Raw genomic sequence first — 25,002 nt, 5'->3', positions numbered from 1 at the left:
GTGGGACATGGAGGGCCGGCCCCTGAACCCGAGGGCCCGGGCTGGACACGTGACACCCAGGCATGCTAGCGGCCTGGTGTGGTGTTAGCAGAGGGTTCCATGTGCCTCCCTCTCAAATACAAGGTGAGCAGTTAGTTGCTAGTGGAATCTTCTCTGCCACCTCCCCCCTCAGACAGAGGCAAAGGAGGGTAAGGGGAGAGGAGCCTTGTTCCCTGAAAGCCCTTCTGTGTGGTAGAAGCCACCGGCATCATCTCACTGAATTCTCAAAAAGCTTTCGGAATAGGGGTTTTTCATCCCCCTTCTGAAGACGTGAAACTGAGGCTAGAAGAGATGGGGCCAGCCCAGTCTCAGCTGGAAGCCCTACAGGAGTCTGTGTGCTTCCAGTGCCTGATGGTTTTGACCATCTCCAGCTGTCTCCAGAAGCACCCCCGGAAGGCGAACACAGTGAAAAGTGTAAATCCTAATTAGGCAGCTGGGAAGAAGTGAAAAGCAAGGCTGGCCTGTCCATCGGATGCTTGGTGTCCACGTCCTGGTGTCCTGTATGTATGATTGAAGCCACTCCCCTGACCCCTTCCCAGGAGAACATAGTGTGTTCTGTGTAGGTTTGTCTTGTTTGTTCCAGGAAGTGTCCAGGGCCATTCTCTTCTCCCCAAAGTACCATTTACAGGACGTCATGCCTGAGCAGCTGCGGAACTAGCCCTGGGGAGCCTGCATCAGTTTCAGGCACTCTGGGTCTGAGCCCAGAGAAGGGTGGGTCTCTGTCCTCCCTCCTCCCCTCATAGGGCCCACCACCATGACGGCGGCCCAGGTGGGAGTTCACAGTGCGACAGGCAGCTGCAAGGCCACAAGAGGCATACGTTTATTTATTCATGGACAGGAGGAAAGGAGGGCATAGCACCCACTTTCAGCCTTCCGAAACACATCTGCTCACTGGAGCTGCACGTATAAGCCTTCCCCAAGGCCTTTTCCCCTGCTCCCTCCAGGGGATTGCAGGGGAGAAGTTGGCCAACCAAAGCTATGGTGTCTTCTGGGGCCTCTGGGATGACAAACACTAAACCTCTCCCTGGCATGGATAACTTGTGTGCCCTAAAAAGGGATGGGGACCATCCCTTGTTTGCTCTGGCTCTCACCCAGCATATCTGCATCACCTTGAAGAGAGAGGCTTCTCTCCAGGAGGTGGGATCACCTTGTGATCCTTGCACGGCTCCAGTAATCTGCAGTTAACTGGGTATTTCCCCCTCATCTCTATAGAAAACGCACTGCTGCCAGAATTTTAGTGAATAAAAAAGAAACATTTCCAGGGCAGAGAATGTGACTCTGAGGCTCCAGTAGTCTCCTTAATCGACACACGATGACTTAAGACTTAACCCTGTTTACTCCATTCTAAGTACTAGATGTAGGGGCAGAAGAAAATTCCTAAGCCACTGTACAGTGTGTTCTCCAAGCATGTCGCCAGACACTGTCTCATTTGATCCATACAAATGAGGCTGAAGGAGATGTTGCTGTTTTACAGAGTAACTGAGGCTCAAAGGGACCAAGGCCACGAGCCACAGAGGGGCAGGGTTTGGGTTAGAATTTGTCTTCTGATTTCTTCCCGGGCCCCTTCTTCCTTTTTAAGGAAGGTGGATTGGGGAGGAGAGCTGGAAATTCCCACAAGGACTTTTTGCCTGATGGTGAACCAGAATCCCCACCCTCAAGCTCTTGGTCTGGGAAATGAGAGTCTATTGTATTTACTTTTGTAATATCTGGCCTGAGCTGTTCTGTGTATGCTCTCTATGACCCATGTATTGAGCAGGCTGCCAAGATCCATCATGACCCCACCCTGGTCAAGGTGTCTGGAAGTGATGGATGAGGGTCTTAGGAAAGGGTGTGCCATCCTGTCCCTCATTAGGTAGTGCATGTGTGGGCCCCATTTCTGGTGCTGTATCAGTGTTCTGTGTCACATAGGCCAGAGGATTCCTGGCTGCTTGCTGTAAAGAACTCTGGCTCCAGGCTCTAAAAATAGACCAGAGAAAGGGCCCTCTTAAACCCAAATGCCTGTCCCTGTGGCAGGGGGGAATCTGTTGGGAGACACTGTCTGGTCTCTCCTCTGGTGTGTGTTTCTCCCTTAGCATGGTCTCCCCAACCACAAAATCACAGCCTTTACAGCTGGGGGGAGACCAGGGCACTCACCCAAGCCAAACTTCTATCAAGGCCCCTTTGTTTTACTTCCCCCCCAAAGATGCCATGCTTTGAAAGATTGGGCCTGCCAAAACAAAAAACAAAAAACAAAAAACAAAAAACAAAACCTGCACTAGGCCATAATTCATATATTTGCTGTTATTGTTATTTCTTTAAAAAAAATCTGTCAAAGGCTATGCCTGCTGGTTCAGATTTGATTTGAATCAGGCATGACTTGATGCTTTCATGAGGGGTGAGGCCTTGTGGGTACCTGTGGGATGTCTGGTTTTTTGTGTATGTGGCAAAATATATACAACATAAAAGTTACCATGTAACCATTTTTAAGTGTACAGTTCAGTGGCATTAAGTGCCTTTGCATTGCTGTGAAACCATCACCACTATCTGTTTCCAGAATTTTTTTAACATCCCAAACTGCAATTCTGTACCCATTAAACAATAACTCCCCATTCCTCCCTGCCCCTGGTAACCACCATTCTACTTTGTCTCAGTGAATTTGATTACTCTAGGTACCTCATGCAGGTGAAATCATACAGGATTTGTTCTTTTGTGATCGGCTTATTTCACTTAGCGTAATATCTTTCAAGGTTCATCCATATTGTAGTAGGTGCATAATTTCCTTCCTTTCAAAGGCTGGATAATATTCCATTATATGTATATGCCAGTCATCCATTCGTCCATCGATGGACATTTGGGTTGCTTCCTCATTTTGACTATTGTGAATAATGTGTGGAGTTTTAAGATATTGGAAGTAGCTCCTGAAAATAGGGTGTGTGTGAGCCCTGAGGACAGATGCTGTAGGTTGGGACCCAGGATCTTTCCCAACTTGGCATTTATGGGTGATGAAGCAGAGGCTCAAGGAAAGCTATGATTTGTCTCATTCCCCTGTGCCCACCCCATCTGCTCTGAGCTTCTGTTGGGCTTTACTTCTTGACTAGAGTAGCTAGAAAATTGTATGCTCCCTCCATGAGGTCATATTTTATGAAGGTATTTTTATAAGTGTAGGTTTATTATCCTGGCTGGAATCCTGTGACCCAACAAACACCTGGGCCCTGTCAGGGGCCTTGTCCAGTTACCCCAAGGCACACAAGGGCAAGCAATATGGACTTCACTCCATGTGCCATCCTTTGCCTACAAGCTGGTTGGGTCGCCTAAGGTGACTGCCCTTTCATAGGCAGCAAGTTTGGAAATGAATTGGATGTGTGATAGGGGAAAAGGGCCAGAGGCCTGTTGACCCTGAGCATCCCCACCCCAGCGAAGCTCTTGAAGGGACTCTGTGTCCTGTCCTGCCATTGGCAGCATGAGAGATCATTCTAATCATGGGAGTCCACTGAGGAATGGCCTCTTGACTTGACCAAGACCATGCAGCACTCAACAGACCAACGTGAGCTGGAGGCAGATGCCTGGCCTGGACCCCGAAAACCACAATCTGCCCAGCCCTCTGCCGAGGACTTTCTCCTGGGGCCTGGAGGACACATGAGATGACTTAGGTTGGAATGGAGGGCAGAGTTGGCAACTAGGATGAGAGCCCCCCTATCATTAGTCTACTGTGTATTCATCCAAAAATCCAGGTGACAGCCAAACTGAGAGCTGGATGGACAAAGCATTCCTATTAAGCTCTGTACCTTTTTGCATCTGTTTCCTCAGCTCACCCCTCAGAAGTGCCACTGAGGAAAGATAGATGAGAAGGAGGTGACCCAAATGGGCTTCACTGCAAGCAAACAATGTGGAATCAGCAATAGACTTCTTGTTGAACAAGCCAATTATTTATGTTTCTGGCATTTTATTGTTGGTGTTTTTCTCTCTCTACACAAATACTCCATTGTGGAAATTTTACAAAATTTAGAGAAGAAAATAAAAAGCACTCAAGTCCCACCACAAGAGATAAGTATGGAATCATTTTCTATGCATATATATGTTTTAAAATTTTATAACAGCTTTATTAAGGCATAACTTGCATACAATAAAATTCACCCATCTTAACTGTACATTTTGATGAGTTTTAGCTATTGTATACAGTTGTGTAATCACCACTACAATCAAGATACTTCCAGCATCCCCCCAAAATTCCCTTGTGCCCATTTGTAGTCAACCCTTTCTTCTCCTCCCTGCCCCAGATAACTACTCATCTGATTTTGGAAGGTCATATACTTGGAACAATATGGTGTGTAGCTTTTTGAGTCTGGCTTCTTTCACTCAGAATAATGCTTTTGAGTTTCATCCATGTTGCAGCATGAATCAGTAGTTTGTTCCTTTTTATTGCTGAGTAGTATTCCATCGTATGGCTATACGATATTTTATTTGTCCATTCATCAGTTGATAGACATTTAGGTTGTTACCAGTTTTTATGAATTTATGAATTATGAATAATGCTGCTATGAACATTCATATATGTCTTTATATGTATATATGTTTTCAGTTCTCTTGGGTAAATACCCAGGAGTGGGTTGGCTGGGTTGTAAGTGTATAGTTTAACTATGCAAGAAACTGCTGAAGTGTTTTCCAAAGTTGCTGTGCCATTTTGCATTCCCATCAGCAGTGTATGAGAATTCTAGCTGTTCTTGCCAACACTTAATAGAATCAGTGTTTGAAAAACTTTCCTGGGACTTCCCTGGTGGTGCAGTGGTTAAGAATCTGCCTGCCAATGCAGGGGATATGGGTTTGAGCCCTGGTCCGGGAAGATCCCACATGCCGCAGAGCAGCTAAGCCCGTGGGCCACAACTACTGAGCCTGCGCTCTAGAGCCCGTGAGCCACAACTACTGAGCCTGCGTGCCACAACTACTGAAGCCCACGCCTAGAGCCTGTGCTCCGCAACAAGAGAAGCCACCGCAATGAGAAGCCCGAGCAACCGCAACGAAGAGTAGCCCCCGCTCGCTGCAACTAGAGAAAAGCCCGCGCGCAGCAATGAAGACCCAACGCAGTCAAAAATAAATTAAAATTTAAAAAAATAAAAAACTTTCCTGATGATTAGGGATGCTGGGCATCTTTTCATATGCTTATTGGTCATTCTTATTTTTTTTTAATTAATTAATTTATGTATTTATTTTTGGCTGCGTTGGGTCTTCATTGCTGTGCATGGGCTTCCTCCAGTTGCGGCGAGTGGGGGCCACTCTTCATTGCAGTGCGCGGGCCTCACTGCGGTGGCTCCAGGCATGTGGGCTTCAGTAGTTGTGGCGCATGAGCTCAGCCGCCCCGCGGCACATGGGATCCTCCCAGACCAGGGCTCGAACCCGTGTCCCCTGCATTGGCAGGCGGATTCTTAACCACTGTACCACCAGGGAAGTCCCGGTCATTCTTATTTTATTTAAAGTGTTTTGAAACCTATCTTTAGAAATATGATTATATTGAAATGTAATTATATGATATGATTATATTGTAGAGACTTTAGTACAAAAATTTGCCCTGAATCTAAGAGGAATTAATCACTAACAGAGGATTTTTAAACCCATCAAGAATGGGTTTAAAGCAAGATAGATCCTTTTACAGGATCCTGTGGATAGAATGTGGTAGGGGTGGAGGGCTATTTTAATAAGTGATTAGGAATGGCCTCTCTGAGGAGGCGAGATTTGAATATAGATATGAATGAAGTGAGAGAGGGAGCATGTGAATAGCTGAGGAAAGAACAACCCAGACAGAGAATATCATGTGCAAAGGCCCTGAGATAGGAGAGGGAGCATGAGAAAGGAGGTCATGCACATCAAAATGGTACTGACTTTCAATAATTACATTCTGGTCAACTCAAAACATTTACTGAGTGCTTGTTAAAAGCCAGGCACAGTACTAAGAGCTTTGTGTCTGTTATTTATTTCTCACAACAGAGCATAAGCTCCATGAGAACAGGAGCTATGTCTATTTCACTCACTTTTGTGGACTCAGATCTAGGGCACAGGAGACACCCAATAAATGTCTGTTGAATGAATGAAGTAATTACATAAACAGGTATTTCTTATTATTCCAATATTATAGATGGAAAAACCAAGTCTCAAAGAGTTAAGTAACTTACCGAAGGTCATATAACTAGATGGTGCTGAAGCTGACTCAAATCTTGGTGTGTCTGACCAGGAAGCCCAGATTTTTGCCACTCCCTCAAGCTGCTGTGAATTCTCCTTCCTATATTTGGGAAACTGAGGTTCAGAATAAAAGAAAGAGGCTTGATGGAGATCTCCTTTAATCCTAAAAATAAAACCAGCCAGCCACAGGCTCCAGACTGCTGTTTTAGCCATAAAACCACATTTCCATCACTTTCAGTGGCTTCCACAAATCTGAGATGAAAGGAATACCAGCAGTTTAAGTAAACGATGTTTACTTAATGTATTTTCTCAACATACTGGAGGTTAGAAGCCTGAGATCAAGGTTGTGGGCAGGGTTGGGTTCTTCTGCAGCCTCTCTCCTTGAATTGCCATTTAGTCTGATCCAATACCGCATCAAGCCTTCATGGCAGCCATGGGCTAAAATAAATCATCCTTTGGACTCCTCTGCCTTGTGGTCACTGATGAGGTGAAAGCTGCTGAACTGGCTGTCAGGTCCCACCTTGAGCTGTTTGTGTTCTCTTAGTAACTGCAATGCTCAGGCCTTTGAATCCCATAACCAACAAATGCTGCTGTTGTCATGTGCAAGCAACCAAATGAATGTGGGTGGAAAAACCCAAGCTTGGTGATTTGGGCAAATTAGCTTATCTGTCACATAGCCAGTGGTGGTGTTAAATCACTCTCTGTTTGAGGAATAATCACTCCCCACTGCCCTCTGTCTTCCTCTCTGCTGTAGCCTGTGTTAGGATTTCGTTCCTTTTTCAGGCTATTAGTTTATTTTAGCCAAGATATTTTGACTTCAAGTAACAGAAATACCCAATTTAACTGGTTTAAACTCTATGAAATTTGTTATCTAATGCAATAAGAGATTCAGAGGAAAAGTAACTCCAGGCTTGGTTAAGTCAATAGCTCAAAGATATCTTGAGAATTCAAGTTCTTTCCATCATTTGCTTTGCTAATCTCTGCATGTCAGCTTGGTTCTCTCTCAGGCAAACTCTCTTGGTGGTTAATGCCTCATAAGAGGGCTGCAGCAGTTTCAGTTATTTGTGTTAGCTGAGCTTTGGCTAGATTATGCTGCATAACAACCTCTAAAATTTCTGTGGCTTCAAACAACAAGCATTCAGGAGTATACTCTCCTTTTAAGATAAAACCTTTTCTGGAAACACTGGGCAGCCTTCCCTTCATCCCATTGGACAGAATTGTATCACATTTGCATGCCTGAAACAAATACTGACAACCCTGATTGTCTTAGCTTATTTAAAATGCATTCCTTTGCAGGGGGAGGGCGGAGGGATAAATTAGGAGTTTGGGATTAACATATACACACTACTATATATAAAATAGATAACCAACAAGGACTTACTGTATAGCACGAGGAACTATACTCAATATTTTGTAATAATCTATAAGGGGAAAGAAGCTGAAAAAGAATAGACAGATATATATGTATAACTGAATCACTTTGCTGTGCACCTGAAACTAATACAACATTGTAAATCAACTATATTTCAATAAAAAGAATAATAAAATGAAATGCATTCCTTGAAGACAGTGGAGGGGCTGGCTGCCCTGAAGCAAAGGTATGTAAAGAGGAGTAGATTCCTGAACAAATTTAGGATTCTCTTAGAAAGGAGGAGGTAATATGGTTACTGGGCAGGCAACTAGCAGTGTTTGCTATAATATTCAAAACTAAAGCCATCATTTTGCTTACCCTCCATCCTAACCAAACTATCTCAGTAAATGACACACCATTCAACCAGTTGTCATAGCCAGAAACCTAGAAATCATCCTCAAATCCATCTTCCTCATCTTCCACTCTGTCCAACCAATGATCAATTCCATTGATTCTACCTTGAATATAGCTCTGTAATCACTCACCTCTTTTGCCACCCAAGTCCAGGGCACCACCATCATCTTTTACCTGGGCCATTGCAGCAGCCTTCTCATTGTTCTCCCTGCCTCTGTTCTTGCTAAAATTCAATCCAGCCTTCAAGCTGCTAACAGAGCCACTTTTAAAAGCAATTCTGACATGTTACTTTCCTGCTAAAAACCCCTTCTAGGTTTTTCATTTCTCTTTTGGAAAAAGTTCAACCCCCATGTCATGCCTTCCAAGGCCCTCCACCATTTAACTCTGACCACATCTCTTCATAGTCTCTTTCTGGCTTCTACCTTGTCCCTTTTGCTTTATTAACCCCTTGTCGTCTTTCAGGTCACAGATTAAGGGTCACTTCCTTGGAGAGATTCTCTGCTCCCACAAGGCAATGCCTTGTACTTCCTTTATCACTCTACTTATCCAAACCATTTTTGGGGCAGCACCCCACAGCTTGTGGGATCTCAGTTCCTCGACCAGGGATTGAACCCAAGCCGTGGCAGTGAAAGCCTGGAATCCCAACCACTAGGCCACCAGGGAACTCCCTCTACTTATCCAAACTTTTTGGACGTATTTGCTGAAGATTGTCTTCCCTTCAAACTATAAGTTCTGTGAGGGCCCAAACCATGTCTTTCGAAGCACTACATCCCTACCACCTAGCACAGACAATAGTCACAAGTGTTAAATAAAACACAGTTATACATTTGAAAGTTTTCCTGTTATAGGACCTAGAGGTGGTAGTTGACACCAAATATATACATAAGGTAACCTAGGGAGAGGGTATCTCTAGAGAGAGAGAACATGATACATTAGAAAGACAGTGATGATCAAGATGAAGGGATGAATGGGACTTCCTTGGTGGTCCAGTGGTTAGGATTCCAAGCTTCCACTGCAGGGGGCACGGGTTTGATCCCTGGTCCGGGAACTAAGATCCTACATACCAGTGCGGTGCGGCCAAGAAAAAGAAGAAAAAAAAAAAGATGAAGGGATGCAGAGAAGGCTAAAGGGGAAAATGAGAAATAAGTGGCCAGAGAAGTAAGAGGGATGTCAGAAGGACGTGTAGTCACAAGCCAAGGAAGAGAGAGTGCATCAGGAAATTGGAAGTGCCTAACAGGGTCAACCACAGCAAAAAGGATGTGGACTGAAAAGGACCACTGGTTTGGTTACAGAGCAAGAAAGACAACGTTTGAGAACAGTTGGGGTCATCCTTTGTCAAACTGTTATACTTAAGAAGGTATTTTTGCCCTCTTTTTCATTAATTCCTCTATCTATTGGTCCAGCAAAGAGTCATTAAACACCTACTCTAGGCCAGGTACTGTGCTAGGCCCCAGGGAGACATGAGAAAGAGAACAAGGTCCAAAGGGCCTGTGGGGTTCAGCAACCTTGCCTGCAAGGGAAAGTTACAAAGCACTGACTTCTGCCCCAGCTAAGGCAGGGCTTGGCTTTTTACTGGAGTTGGTACTGATTGGCTCTCTGAATACATTCAGTACAAGAGCTAGCATGCAAGTCCAGAGATCAGCAAGACTATTTGCTTGCTCTGAGCTGGCAGGAAGCAAAAGGGAAAGTGCGTGTGGCACACTGTTCCACCATTTCTGTCTGTTCACAAGTCAGTCACAGATGAGATTCTGGGGTTTTCCAAGAAAACTAGCTCCATCTGCTCAAAGGTAGAAAACTGATGGCACAGTTCAGTCAGAAGAGCATCCTTTTAAGAAACTCTCTGAACATGAGCCTACTTAGTGTTCACTCTGCAGAGATTCCCTTAGCTTTCAGTAATGCGTTACTGACTAAACTACTGCTCTACTATTTTTTTTTCCTGCCCTTGTGTTCTAACTACAGTAAAGATGTGTGGTGTAGTGTTCAAAAGGTCAGTGAGTCATGACCTTCTGAAGATTAATGGGAGTCTGGCGGGAGATAAGGGAGGAACACTAACTGGAAACTTATCTTACTACATTTTCATTTACTACAGGGAGCACCTCATTTTATATAATAGATATTGATTTTAAAAAAAGAGTTTAAGTCAAAATGTCATAAAGGCACATTATCTTTAATGCTCTAGAAAATCAAGATCATTTAAAGAAGACCAGCCCATCAAAAATTTTAAATGAAACTAGGCATTCTTCGAAATAATTTTGTAATCAAATTGGTGAATAATAATTGCCTAATTTGAGGATTCTGAAATATACAGTAAAAAAAAAAAAAACCCCACATACAACTGGGGAAGTAAGTGATGCAAATATCTGCCCGCAACCTCAAATGACTTTAGCTTTTGGGGTCTGGCCTGACACCATGAAACAGTGGTATAAAAACAAGCTTCAAGGAGCTTGCACCTGAGGAAATGTCCTCAGGAGACTCTGAGCTCACGCCTGGACTTTCCCAGTGCTTCCATCTGAAGTCCTAGGGGACGTGGGGAGGGTTGGGCAAGCCGGGGGAGCAGACTGAATCCTCCACTGGGGAGAGTGGGAACAATTTACACTTCCCGAGCGCTTACAACAAGCCAGGCTCTTCCTCCAGCTCTTGACGTGTATCAACTCAGTTCATCATCCCAGCAACCCTTGAAATCGTTACTATTAACATCTCCATTTCCCAGGTGAGAAACTGAGTCACAGAGGTTAACAGCAATTTGCTCGATGTCATACACTAGAAAGTGATGGAGCTGCTACCCAGCTCGTAGCCATTACAGGTGTCAGTAATATGTCTTAACTTCGCTTAAAAGGATCAGAAAACCGCTCACCTTTAAGACTGCTTGGCAGGGATTGCCAGGTAAAGCAGCTGACTCCTAAACGTCTTTTGAGATAAGGAATTACTCTGCGGAGAAGGGTGTGTGAGTCAAAGGTGAATTCCCAGTGTGCGTGAGAGGCGAAAGGTCGACGGTCAATTCTTAGCCGGTCGAAGCTGAGAACGTGTTACCCATCTCCGTCAGAGCCCCAAAGCTCGCCAGCCCAGACGGATCACTCAGCCAGAGCCGGCCGCCAGCCACGTGGCCCAGCCTGGGAGCTGAGGGGAGGTCCGCGGAGGCGCGGCCCGAGGGGGCGGGGCTGGGGCGCTGGGACTCGCGGGCCCTACGGAGTGCGCCTGCGCGCGGCGTGGGCTCGCGGGCGCCAGCAGCGTTAAAGGCTGCTCCCCGCCCTGCTGGCCGGTACAGTCACGGCAGTGCGCAGGCGCAGAGCTTACTCCTTGTCAGTCGGCGTCGCGTGCTGGCTAGTGGCTTTGTAGCAGCGGCGGCAGCGGCGGCTGGTCTCCGGTATCATGAGCGGCTTCAGCAGCGAGGAGCGCGCCGCGCCCTTCACCCTCGAGTACCGAGTCTTCCTCAGTGAGTGTCGGAGGCCCGCGGCCCCTCCCTGCCCGCCCGCCCATTCATTCCTGAGTCTCGCCTCCCCTCCCGCCCTGGCAGCTTCGGCCCGCGCTCGGTACCTTGTCCCGGGCGCCGGCCGGGCTCCTCGGGCCGGTCCCGGGGGCCTGGGCGGGCCTGGCCCTCTCATTTCTCACGTCCCGCTCGCGGCCAGGACGGTGTGGGTCGGCGTTCCTCTTTCACATGCTCGATTGGACCTGAACCTGGGCCAGGCTAGTTTTGCAGGTGTCTGCCTCGGGCAGTGTCTGATGGGAAAAGGAAACCACTGAGTCACCCTAGAAAAGGTGGCTGGGGGTAAACTAATCCCCGTAAGAGGATTATTCAGTTTGGAGGAATGGCGTGGCGAGGGGGAGGAGGTGATGGTGGTGACTCCCTAAGACCTTAATTCCTCCACTATAGCTCAGATTGTGGGCACGTAGCGGGGTCAGGTACAGGCCCTCGTCCGACAGACGGGGAAGCTGAGGCCCAGATCTGGAGCGATCAGTGGAGGACTGGACCCATCCCTCTGGGGCCCCAGCAGCGCTCCTGCCTCCCTGACGCGTGCTTTCCAGTAGCACTGATGCTGGGAAAACGCCTTGTGAAACAGAAATCTGTTCCCCTCCAAACAGGTGACGTCAATCTGGGAAGCATGAGTAAGAAAGTGCCAAATTTTGGCCCCTGTGCAGCGGATCGCGTTTAAGGGGTACCTCCCCTAAGTCTGCGTTTAGAGCCGAGGAGGCTGCAGGCTCCGCTTTCCTTGGTGCACCTTTAGCCTTGTAGGTGGGGGAAAGCTACCTCGGGTTTATCTTTATCCTCTTACCACCTCCCCGCGCCCCGCCCCCCAAAAATTATTAGAGATAACGGAGGCGTTTCTATTTTAACTTCTTTACAATTTTGTTCCCAAGGAAATAGGCAGGTGCCTTGAATTCTATGAGTTCCGGTGTATGAAGGGAAGTAAAGAGAGAGGAGGAGGGGATGAATGGTAATACTGAAAGAACAAAGCTCCTAGCAAAAACTAGCCAGGTGTGAGAGGAAAAGGAAAGTGAACTATAAAGTTACACAACTAAAGTTTAGATTGCCATGTAAAATCCAGTGACGTGTGGGACCTCCCCCACGCATTTTATTTAATTTCAGAATTCAGCAACAAGGGTAGTGCAGGAACTTTTGACAAATAGTTCCCTGAACTGTTTTTCTGGAGTTGATGTTGGCTCCAGAATTTCTCTGTAGGAGGGATTTAGAGAGGTGACCCTCTAGTTTGTAGGTGGGGGGGATGATTAGGGTAATTTTTTCAAGCTATATTTGCAGAACAAATACAGTTTTTTACTTAGATTATGTATTGGTAGTGAGTACTATATAATTTTAACTTAAAAAATCATAGATTTCTTAATATCCTTCCTTAATAGGAGGAGATTTTTACCTCTATAATGTTACATTTGCCAATCTCTTTAAAATTAATAGTGGGTTGGATTGCAAGTCACTATTAACACTGACGGGACCAATATGCCATTGGGGATGGTCACAGATCAATTTTGCCTATTCCACGTTGAGTTTTTTGCGGGCAGGATCTTAGTTCCCCAACCAGGAATCGAACCCGACCCCTTCACAGTGAGAGCACAAAGACCTAGCCACTAGACTGCCAGGGAATTCCCTCCACTTTGATTTTTAATCATGAAGGGATGCAGTGTGGACTGACCCTTAAGGTTTCCTAAAGAATAGTAAGGAAGTTTTAAAATTACTTTTTGGATATGGTAGTTAGGTCTCTAGAATACAGAAATTACCTGTGAGAGTGCTGTTACAGCTAGATTATCCTTAAGAAAAATCCTAATCTATGATGGCTGTGTCTCCCTGGAACACCACTTAAAGCAACACGGTTTATAATTTGGCAAATTGGTCCCCTGCCTTCTCCCAGAGCCCAAGTATTTCATTAGCTCTGTTAACTGTTAACCGGTATAAAATCAAACAATTTGATTGCCTTTTGTATACCAGGCACTTCTAGGCTCTGATACAAAGGCTTGTAAGGCAGTCCCCACCCTCACCATAGAGGTTAGTACCTTTTAGGCCCCTAAGGAACATGTAGGATGAAAACCTAACCTGATCTTGGAGCAGTCGGGAAGGTGAAGTATATAGCCAGTTTTTCTGGGGTGGGAATAAGATCTGGTGAGTGATGTTGATAATGGGAAGAGAGAGGGCATGTGGGAAATCTTGGTACCTTCTCAATTTTATTGTAAGTCTAAAAATTCTCTTAAAAAAAAGTCTTAAAAAATGTGTGCTTCATGCATCTGGAAATATAATTAACCAATAAAAGCAATAACTTTTTCTAATTAATTTTGCAGAAAATGAAAAAGGACAATATATATCTCCATTTCATGATATTCCAATTTATGCAGATAAGGTAAGACATCCTTCTCTGACCTTAGTCTCATTGCTCAGATCAGTTAGTTCCACGTACGGATTTTCTTATATGTCTTAACAAGTGCTTAAAATGCCTCATTGCGCTGTGAGTTAAAGGTGCCTTGACTAAATAAGGAGACAGTCTTAAATCTAGATTATTTGGTTTGAAGAAGCAACTATCATTTGGAGAAGGAGTAGAGGAAAAGAAACAAATGTTTTAAAGCCGCCTTGATTAACAAAAATCACCAGAATTGCTGGTAACTCTTTTTGGTTTTCTTTTCTTTTCTTTTTTTTTTTTTTTTGCGGTACGCGGGCCTCTCACTGCTGTGGCCTCTCCCGTTGCGGAGCACAGGCTCCGGACGCGCAGGCTCAGCGGCCATGGCTCACGGGCCCAGCCGCTCTGCGGCATGTGGGATCCTCTTGGACCGGGGCACGAACCCGTGTCCCCTGCATCGGCAGGCGGACTCTCAACCACTGCACCACCAGGGAAGCCCCTATTTTCATTTTTGCCTTTTTATATTTCCTTTTTTTTTTTTTTTTTTTTTTTACAGAGAGCATGCATTGTTTGTGCAAATTTAAATAGTTATTTTTTTAAAAAGCCATTGCTTGTTTTAGCCTCCCTCCCAATAAGAGAAGTTTGTGCTACATTTAGGAACCGACACAAGGACAAATGTCTGATTCTTTTTTATACCTTAACATTTTTTTTTCATTCAACCAGGAAGGATCCACACTGAGTGCAAATCTTTTTGAGTCGTAAAAGCGTCATAGGTTATTGATCTTCCTTAGCTAGATGTCAATACATAATACATGTGAATATCACATTCCAATGCATGTCTAGAATAATAAAGATGAAATCTTATCCATGTGTGTGCTGTCTTACTTTTTTTCTGTGCTTGACGATCATAAATTGATAAATTCATGTACTTCTACCAGGAAGATTGCTACAGTTCTGCACTGACACTTGGACACTGGCAGAAAATCTAACCTGAGTGTTGCTTCTGAGCAGCCAGCCTGAGCTGGGCTCTAGCTGGAGACAGTAGAGCAAACAGCCCGAGGGCAGTTATGTCCCACAGTTACAGGAGGGACCTCTAATTGGCATGTGTTCTCCTGTGGGATTCTCAAAGCTGTATTTTTTCAGAAGCTTTTAATTTGTTACATCTGATTCCCTGGGAGTTGTCAAGAACTGCAGAATCCTTCCTTCCTCTTGAATTGGCATCATTTGGTTGGCTTAAATTAGCTGTTGTATAATTAGTATGTATATGAAAGTACTTGGCAGTAACATCTCAGACCATTTTGAATAATGAAGAGGTATAAAATGATGACCCTAAGTTTACTGATGGTACCTTGGCATACAGATGTACTAGGGAAGGGAAACATTTTCTTGACCTGTAGCTGGGTTTCTTTGCGTTCATAAGTGTCTTAGCCTGTTTGGGCTGCTATAACAAAATACTATAGACTGGGTAGCTTATAAACAGCAGAAATTTATTGCTTACAGTTCTGGAGGCTGGAACTCTGAGATCAGGATGCTAGCATGGTTGGGTAAGGGCCCTCTTCTGGTCGCAGACTTCTAGCTGTTTCCTTATGTGGTGGAAGGGGCTAGCGATCTCCCTGGAGCCTCTTTTATAAGGCACTCATCCCATTTATGAGGGTTCCACCCTCATGTCTTAAGCATTTCCTAAAAGTCCCACCTACTACACCATCACCTTTGAGGGTTAGGATTCCAATGTATGAGTTTTGGAGGGACACAAACATTCAGACCATAGCCTTAAGTTACTGGACAATATTCTAGCCAAGGACCAGAAGAATCAGCAGTTATGGTGCCTAATCTTGTTGCTGCTGCAAGTTACCCCAAAATAGGAAGCTGAGACTACATTTTGGTGTCGTGTAAAACATCTTCACTCAGGTTACTCTGCAGCTCCTTGAAGTCTTTTACAGGACTGGTTGTATCTGTAATTTGGGATTACTCAAATGAAGAATCTGCCTTTTGTACCACATTGGGCTGGCTCAAAAGTACAAGCTCTTGCAATGACTCTGGATTTCACCAGTGGTCCAGACCTCAGTGAACTTCAGCACTTCAGATTCCTGCCTCAGAGGCAGGAAAGAGTTCTTTTTGTTTTGTTTTTAAGGAAGTTTAGTTTATACAAAGCACAAATAAGGGTGTGGTACACATAACCTATTTTGGATTCTAGCCTAAATAAAAGATCTGATTAATTCCGTTGGTTACAGAAGAGTATGGTTTTTGAAAAAAAAATTTCATTATGATTAAGTTTAGGTAAATACATTTTTGTGTGGGTAGCCATGGACTTTATCCCTAATATGGTCAGTCATTTGAGGGGTGATAATGAGGGAATGTGCCTTTAACACAACTCAGCTCTATAAGGAAAAAATGCCCAAAGGCTTATATTCTACTCCACATCAGGACCTTTCAACGTGGACAGCATTTGATTTAGTATATGTGTCATTAGGTAATCCATCCAGCCACTTCTGGAAATCCCTGTGACTCAGATACCCTACTTGGGTTATTTCCAAATCCACTGGGTGAAAGAAGGCAAAGGCAAGGACTCACTGGATGTATATATATTGTAGGGCTGTTCTTTGCTTTGGGTCTATTTTGGAATCAAATATAAAAAACCTGTAGCTCAAAGTGTCTTCTGACATAAAACTTCTGAGATAACAGAAAATTTAAGAATCCAGAACATAATCAGCATAAACAGTGTGAAACACTGGGTAGATTAAAAGCTTTATCTAAATCTTAGAGTATTCAAGTATCATGACTTGATGTTCTAATTTTAGAAGTTTGGTATTTTCTATTCTATATCTTAAACTTCCATGTTAAATACTAGTTCTAACAATATAGGCTTCTAAAATGTTTTTCAGCTGACTGTTGGGAGAATATATAAATATGGAACTGTTCTCCTCTAAAAAAAAAAGGCAAGCTACTAGTCAAATAGGTGGGTGCTTCAGAAACTGAATAGGATATCTTTTGCAGTTGTGTATCATTCTTAAATTTTTAAAGATACTATCTTACTGTACCTGAAACTTTTAGAGGAGATATGCCACCCAAGTGGATGCTTTTTAAATTATAGTTGAACCTTGAACAATGTGGGAGTTAGGGGCCCTGACTAGCGTATAATTTATAGTTGGCCTCCTGTATCTGAGATTCCTCTGTATCTGGAGATTCAACCGACAGGTCATGTAGTTCTGTAGTATTTACTATTGAAAAACATCCACGTATAAGTGGACCCACACAGTTCATACCTGTGTTGTTCAAGGGTCAGCAGTACTCACTTCCGTACAGGGTTTGCTTTGTTTTGAATTTTCTATTTCTTTTTGTAGACAGTTCTATAAATGGAACTTTAAAAAATGTCACCAAATTAATCATTTAAATACTGTTGGTCTTCTCCAACTTTATATGTATATAGAATGGTTGGGGTTTTGTTTTATGTTTTCCAAACCGAAGTTAGAACTGGCAGCATAGGTGAAAACTGATAACAGACTTAACTGGCATGTCATAACTAAGAATAAACTCCTATTTTTTCCCCTCAGATGAGCTTTAAGGTGACTCAATTTTGAAAACAGATATTCTAACCATAATATCTGTGGTTTAACAATTTTATCAAAAAGATAAAGTTGTAAAACAAACTTAACAAAACAGAAACAGACTCATACGTAAAGGGAACAAACTGGTGGTTGCCAGAGGTGGTTGCTAGAGGCGGGGATGAGGGAAATAGGTGTGGGAGATTAAGAGGTAAATCTTCCAGTTATAAAATAAGTCATGGGGATGTAGTGTACAGCGTGGGGAATATAGTCAATATTGTAGTAACTTTGTATGGTGACAGATGGTAACGACTTACTGTAGTGATGATTCTGTCATGTATATCAGATCACCATGTGGTACAGCTGAAACTTGTATAATATTTTAAGTCAGTTATACTTCAATCAAAAAATACGTAAAAAGACAAAAGTTTTTTGGATAGCTTTGACTAAAAAAAAAAGTTGTGTTGATTAAATATACATGTAATGTGCAGTCACAATGCCTGGCTTATAAAGTCTCAATATACAAAAACCAAAAAAAACAACAACCCCACAATAGGATGATGACGTTTACCACAATGACTGGTTATGTCTGAAGCCTTTCAGAGCTCTACTGTATAGAGTAAGGATCACCGAACTGGAAGTAAGAAACCTTGGTGTTAGTCCTGGTTTTACCACTAACTGGCTTTGCCATATTGAGCAAGTTGCTTTACCTCTGAGCACTATTGGTGTCCGTGGGTGTTTTAGATCACATTTAGCACTGTGCTAAAGCCCTTATGTGGATTTTCTCCTTTAGCCACCATTTCAATCTGTGAGCTGGGTTCTTTCAGTAACTTAGTTGTCCAGGATTACCAACTAGAATCCATACGCGGTAGTGGCAGGATTCAGACCCAGGCATCCTTGTTCAGAACCTGTGGTGTTAGCCACTGAGCCACACTGCCTCAAGTGATAAAGGGTGGTGGATTTTACTTTGTGTTTTTGGTATTTTCCAAATTTTCTGCAGTAACTATCTCTTTGATATTTACAAAGAAAAAAAGCAGAAAGAAAAGGCTTGCTTAATTTTTTTTTTTTTTTTTTTTACGCTTAGAATTCAAGGGAAATGAGTAAGAACTTCCTTCATTCGGGAAAGCTATTAAGTCTTCTAGTCCAGGAATTCTTGGTGGCCCTGAGACCCTGGAATACTCATCGATGGGTTTCTGAGGTTCTGAGTTCTGTCTGAAATTGCAATTTGGTGTAAATGTGCATTTTTCTCGGAAAAGGTTCTATGGTGGAAATTCTTAGTCATTGCAGATCATAGAAGGTGTTGACAGCTGGAAATCCAGACTCTTGCTTGATTTTATAAAGATAAGAAAGTAAACAGATGATGGTTAGAATATCTGTTTTCAAAATTGAGTCATCTTAAAGCTCATCTGAGGGGAAAAAATAGGAGCTTATTCTTAGTTATGACGTGTCAATTAAGTTTTATTACTTTCCGTGTATGTGGCATATGGCAGTATGCATTACCAAATACAATAGTTTGTTGAAACTGCTATGAGTAGAACATCTGTGTGATTGCAAAACAAGTGAGCATTACTGAAAGGTGTTTGTTTTTTAACTATCTCCCCTGCTCAACAACTTGTTGAGCAATTTTTTGGGGGGTTGGTGTAAATCATGTTTTCCTTTGTGAAGTTATAATTCTAAATGAATAAGAAGCACACAGTGTGAACTTCGGTCATCATATTTCTTCTGTGTCAGCTTCTCCAATAGACATTTGTCACTTGTCACTGAAAGAAGTCAGGAGCCCATTTATTTTTTCTTTAAAATTTTTTTAAAAATTTATTTTTCAGCTTTATTAAGGTATGATTGACAAATAGTCATTGTATTTAAGGTGTCCAGTGTGATGTTTTGATATATGTGTACATTATGAAATGATCCCACTAATCACGTTAGTTAACCTCTATCACCTCACATATTTATTTTTGTTGTGTGTATGGTGAGAACACTTAAGATCTACTCTCTTAGCAACTTTCATAGAGCCATACTGTACATTAGGTTTCCAGAACTTATCACTTATAACTGAAGTTTGTACCCTTTGATCAACATCCCCTCCTATCTCCCACCCATCCAGTCTTTGGCAACCATTTTTCTACTTTCTGTTTCTATAAGTTGAACTGTTTTAGATTCCACATACAAGTGAGTTTATGTAGCATTTGTCTTTCTCTCTCTGACTTATTTCACTTAGCATAATATCTTCCACATTCATCCGTGTTGTCACAAATGGCAGGGTTTCCTTTTTTTTTTTTTAAAAAGGCTGAATATTCCAGTATGTGTGTGCGTGCGTGTGTGTGTGTGTGTGTGTGTATGTATGTATCACGTCTTCTTTATCCACTCATCCATTGATGGACACTTAGGTTGTTTCCGTATCTTGGCTATTGTGAATAATGCTGCAGTGAACATGGCAGTGCAGATATTTCTTTGAGATTCTGATTTAATTTCTTTTGGATAAATACCCAGAAGTGGGATTGCTGGATCATATGGTAGTTCTTATTTTGTGTTTTGAGGAAGTGCCATGCTGTTTTCCATAATGGTGCACCAATTTACAACCCCATTGGTACTGCACAGGAGGAACCCATTTACTTTTAACAACTTAGAATATATCCTGTAATCACAGAACTAGCTTTGAAGCCAAAACTTAAAACCAAGTGTTACTTGGTGAGCACTTAATACGATAAAAATACTCTTGGAAATGATGAAATCTGCTAAACCTTTACAAAAGCACCTTTACGTGAGTAGAGCATTTCCTTACTAACTACATGAGCTCTTCTGATAGGAATTTTATTCTCCAAAAATATTCTAGAGATTAAAAAAAAAGGCAAGCTGCCCTTGTTTTCTATTAGCCTCTTGCTTTATATCTAATCTCTAGATAAATTTAGAAGAAAATCCTCTCTACCACCATTGTTTTTCTCCAAATTTTATTGCAAAATGGAAAAATAAAAGAAAGGATAGTGAAATCAGGATGATTTTGTATTTCTTCGTAAGTCTGGTATTTATTGTACTTGGTTTCTGAAGTTATCTAGAGAAACACATGAAGAGTCAACTTAAATGCTAATTTAAGTAACTTATGCAGTTTTGCAATACAGTAGGTCATGTTCACTAGGCTTCAGATCCAGTGTTGGGAAAAGATCATAAGTCATAAGGTGTTCGTAAGTCTCCCAATAAAGACACATTTAACCTTACTACTAAGATTCAGAGATGGGATGTAATTAAGAGTATGTTTCCTGTATATGTACTTAATGATATTAGAAATAATAGCCTACCAAGTAGCTATAGCCTATTCATTAGTAAATGACTTGTCAGACTACTGACTTGATCCACAAGAAAACGAACCAGTTTGGAGATGAGACCTATGATCACTGTACTACTGTGATACTCCTGTTTCATCAATGAAGTTAAAAGCCCGATCAAGATGTAGGTTATATTTCTTCTATCTGTAAAACAATTTTATTTTAAATCTTTTTGATTAGTGGAATGCTATGATTTAGACTTAAGTTTCTAATCTCCTTAGAATCTGGACATCTATAACATTAACATACTTGTCTTCCTGTTGAAATGACTGTAAATCTGGGAAGTCAGACTGATTGCTATGTCTTTGACTTTGGAGGTCACAGCTTAGAGCTATGCTTTGCCTTTCCCCTGCCTCCTACAGCCTTGTCAGCATCATCCTACTAGGGATACCAACGTCTTCCTTCCTTCCTTTCTCTGAAACTGTAAACAGGGAGCTGAAAGCTTGGTGCCAGAGCAGGGATTGAGAATCCAGAGCATAGTAGAAGTGGAGAACAGTTCTGAGAAGTCCTAACAATGGGAATAATAAGACACTAAATCCAGGATTGAGCTAAGTAATAGTTTAAACCAGTTAGGATTAGAGAAAGAAGGCATGAATTTTTAACTAGGTAGTACTAAATTTCCTAAAATCTTGTCTCATTCTTTTAAATTCCATAAACATTGGAAATATTAGAATGCATAATTTTTTCCAGTTTTTTAATGTAAAATACATAAAGTATAAAATCTACCGTTCTAACTATTTTAAAGTATACAGTTTGGAGGTATTAAGTACATTCATATTGTTGTGCAACCATCACCACCCTTCATCTCCAGAACTCCTTTCATCTTGCAAAACTTACTTTCCATACGCATTAAACATTAATTCCCCAGTCCCCTGGCAACCACCATTCTGCTTTCTGTCACTATGAATTCGACTTCTCTAGATACCTCATGTAAGTGGAATCATATAGTCATTTGTCTTTTTGTGACTGGCTTATTTCACTTAGCATAATGTCCTCAAGGTTCATCCATGTTGTACCACATGTCAGAATTTCCTTTTTAAGGCTGAATAATATTCCATTGTATGTACATACCACATTTTGCTTATCCATTCATCCTTTGATGGACACTTGGGTTGCTTCTGCATTTTAGCTATTTTGAATAATGTTGCCGTGAACATGGGTATACAGATATCTTCAAGACCCTGCTTTCAATTTTGGGGGGTATATACCCAGAAGTGGAATTGCTGGATCATATGGTAATTCTATTTTTAATTTTTTGAGGAACCACCATACTGTTTTCCACAGTGGCTATACCATTTTACATTCCTACCAACAGTGCACAAGAGTTCCAAATAGAATGCATAATGTTTTAACAGTAAAAGTGTTTTTTTCTAGTAGCAATGGAGTGATTGGTTGAAATTCTCATGTCAGTTGCCCTGAAAATCCTAAGTATCATTGTGTACCTAGTGGCAACTCCCTGAATTGTATCCATGGTGTCTAGGAGAAATAAACTGTTCTTTACTAGTACTTCCTTCTAAAGAATAAGAACGTCCGCCCTCTTTAATATAAAAAAAAACCCCAAAAACCTCTGGGTTTTTTTTTTTTTTTTTTTTTTTGTGGTACGCGGGCCTCTCATTGCTGTGGCCTCTCCCCTTGTGGAGCACAGGCTTCGGACGCGCAGGCCCAGCGGCCATGGCTCACGGGCCCAGCCGCTCGCGGCATGTGGGACCTTCCCGGACCAGGGCACGAACCCCTGTCCCCTGCATCGGCAGGCGGACTCTCAACCACTGCACCACCAGGGAAGCCCCCTCTGTTTTGATAATGATTGATGGGGAAGGTAGTGACAAAATTACTACACATTCATTGCTTTAAAAAAAGATACAGGGACTTCCCTGGTGGCACAGTGGTTAAGAATCTGCCTGCCAATGCAGGGGACATGGGTTCGATCCCTGGTCTGGGAAGATCCCACATGCTGTGGAGCAACTCAGCCCGTGCACCACAACTAATGAGCCTGCGCTGTAGAACCTGTGCTCCGCAACAAGAGAAGCCACCGCCATGAGAAGCCCATGCACCACAATGAAGAGTAGCCACCGCTCGCCACACCTAGAGAATGCCCGCGCGCAGCAATGAAGACCCAACCAGCCAAAAATAATTAAATAATTAATTTTTAAAAAGATCCAGGCCTCCCTGGTGGCGCAGTGGTTGAGAGTCCGCCTGCCGATGCAGGGGATACGGGTTCGTGCCCCGGTCTGGGAGGATCCCATATGCCGCGGAGCGGCTGGGCCCGTGAGCCATGGCCGCTGAGCCTGTGCGTCCGGAGCCTGTGCTCTGCAACGGGAGAGGCCACAACAGTGAGAGGCCCGCGTACAGCAAAAAAAAAAAAAAAAAAAAAAAAAGATCCAGTAATCACTATGGTATCTACATACACTTGAAAATGTGCTAAACATTCATTTTACAGACTAGTCTCTCACCTAGATTTGTGGACCCTAGGCTACAGGCTGAGGCCTGCAAGCTGAAATGACCTGGTTTGGCGATCCAACTCTTAGGGAGTTAGAAGAGCTTTAATTCTGTTCACTGCTAGTATCTGGCACAAAACAGTGGTGCTCAATAAATATATGTTGGCAAAAACGAATGAATTGTCTCTGAGGCTCCTTGCAGGATACTCCTTGCTATTTTTGGCCCAGCTAATTTCTAAAAAGTACCAAAACCTCAGGCTTTCAGAGTTCTTCTGTTTGCAGTAGAGTCTTTTCCTGAAAGATGTTTTCTTTCCTGTAATGTTGGTTCTTTCTCCTCTCTTTCTTTTCTTTTCTTCTGCTTTCCTATTAGTTATGTAGGTTTGTAATATTAGGTAATGTGGTTTTTGAGGATCTCTATGTATTTATCATTTAATTCCATTAAAGTGTTCAGTATAGTTTCCAAACTTTGAATCAGTGATTTTAGCTTTATTTGCTACTTTTTTTCTTGAGGCAACTTATTCATTTGGTAATATTTTCTTTTGAAAAACTAGCCAGTTTCTTTGGTTTTCTCTTCTCAGGTGATCTTTCATGTAGTAACAGCTCTATCTTGTGGACCTTTAGGGTATTACTGCTGTACAGTTTTAAGTTTGACTTGGTGGTGGACGTGCAGATCTTTCATTTTAACACCTGAGGCGTAGGGGTGGTGCTAGATAGACACAGGTCTCGCTTACAATGAGTAGAATGAAATGTAATCGAAGATTGGGTCTGAGGTTTCCTACCCATGAACAATGTGTTACTTTTTCTAAAACCACCCAGTTATGACTTTACAGGGATAGAGCAGTTTATTCAGTCCTGGATTTAAACAATGTCTCCATTCATTGTGTTTTTTATATTGTATGGAGTAGGCAGACGTCAGGAGGCTTGGAGCAGAAACTATGGAATACCTTAGTCTCCCTCAGTAAATGACAGAAGTTTTAGCCTCTTGAATGCAAATCTGTGGAGCTTTCTGCTTGGCTAAAATAACAAGCTAATTATTATCTGGAAATCTTTGACTTATTCCCTTGTATTCAATATTTTTTTTTTTTTGCGGTATGCGGGCCTCTCACTGTTGTGGCCTTTCCCGTTGCGGAGCACAGGCTCTGGACGCGCAGGCTCAGCGGCCACGGCTCACGGGCCTAGCCACTCCGCCACATGCGGGATCTTCCCGGACTGGGGCACGAACCCGTGTCCCCTGTATCGGCAGGTGGACTTTCAACCACTGCGCCACCAGGGAAGCCCAGTACCTGTTTTTTGATGCAAAGTAGCAAAGAAGTAATTCTAGCAAGTGTGTAACTAAGTGATTTTCATTTTAAATCAATTGTTTAAAATATGCATTTTATAAAAGTAATGGCAGAGTTGGCTTCATGTGTGCCCTTTGTAGAGGTTTTAAATTGAAAAACTGAACTTAGTTTTATTCCTTGGCAAAAATAAATTTCTGACTATTTAAAGCTCAGTTTTAATTACAAAATGTATTTCAACTTGGTATTTGACTCTGGTGTGCAAAGGAGATAGCAACGTGTGATTTTTCATTAATTGGGTTTTTAAGCAGTAAGCATCTGAGAATTTTTTAATATGTCATCCAATTTCAAGTAGTCAATTTAAGGCTATAAACTAATTACAATAGAACTGCCATTGGTTAAACTATTTTTGGAACATAATATTTTATCTTCAGTATCAAACTTCTTGTCTTTTTGAGGAGTATCTGATTTTTAAAAACAGCCTAATTGGGAGAATAATGTGGGTAATCAAGCCGATTGATTTTGTTTGAGGCTAAAACTAAAGTATGACAAATAAATTTTCTGATTTGGGGTTTGTCTTATAAACCACCTCTGAAATAGAAGTTCCAAAAACATTTTGAGTAATTGCACTGTCACT

The 25,002-nt window shown here is 42.5% G+C and overlaps 1 protein-coding gene across 1 annotated transcript in view; it reads left to right on the top strand.

Annotated features, from left to right (window-relative positions):
• The first annotated feature begins 11,209 nt into the window (after nt 1-11,209).
• PPA1 (inorganic pyrophosphatase 1) overlaps nt 11,210-25,002 on the top strand; it is a 37,324-nt gene continuing 23,531 nt past the window's right edge. The window contains exons 1-2 of the mRNA XM_082634183.1: nt 11,210-11,387; nt 13,739-13,797. Of these exons, the coding sequence (XP_082490309.1) occupies nt 11,324-11,387; nt 13,739-13,797 (123 nt within the window). The 5' untranslated portion in view covers nt 11,210-11,323. The remainder of the gene's footprint in view (nt 11,388-13,738; nt 13,798-25,002) is intronic.

Source organism: Mesoplodon mirus (assembly GCF_964341445.2).
Source record: "Mesoplodon mirus genome assembly, chromosome: 2".
NCBI classification, from domain to species: Eukaryota; Metazoa; Chordata; class Mammalia; order Artiodactyla; family Ziphiidae; genus Mesoplodon; species Mesoplodon mirus.
The sequence above is the reverse complement of the archived record's forward strand: the minus strand, read 5'-3'. Positions and strand labels throughout refer to the sequence as shown.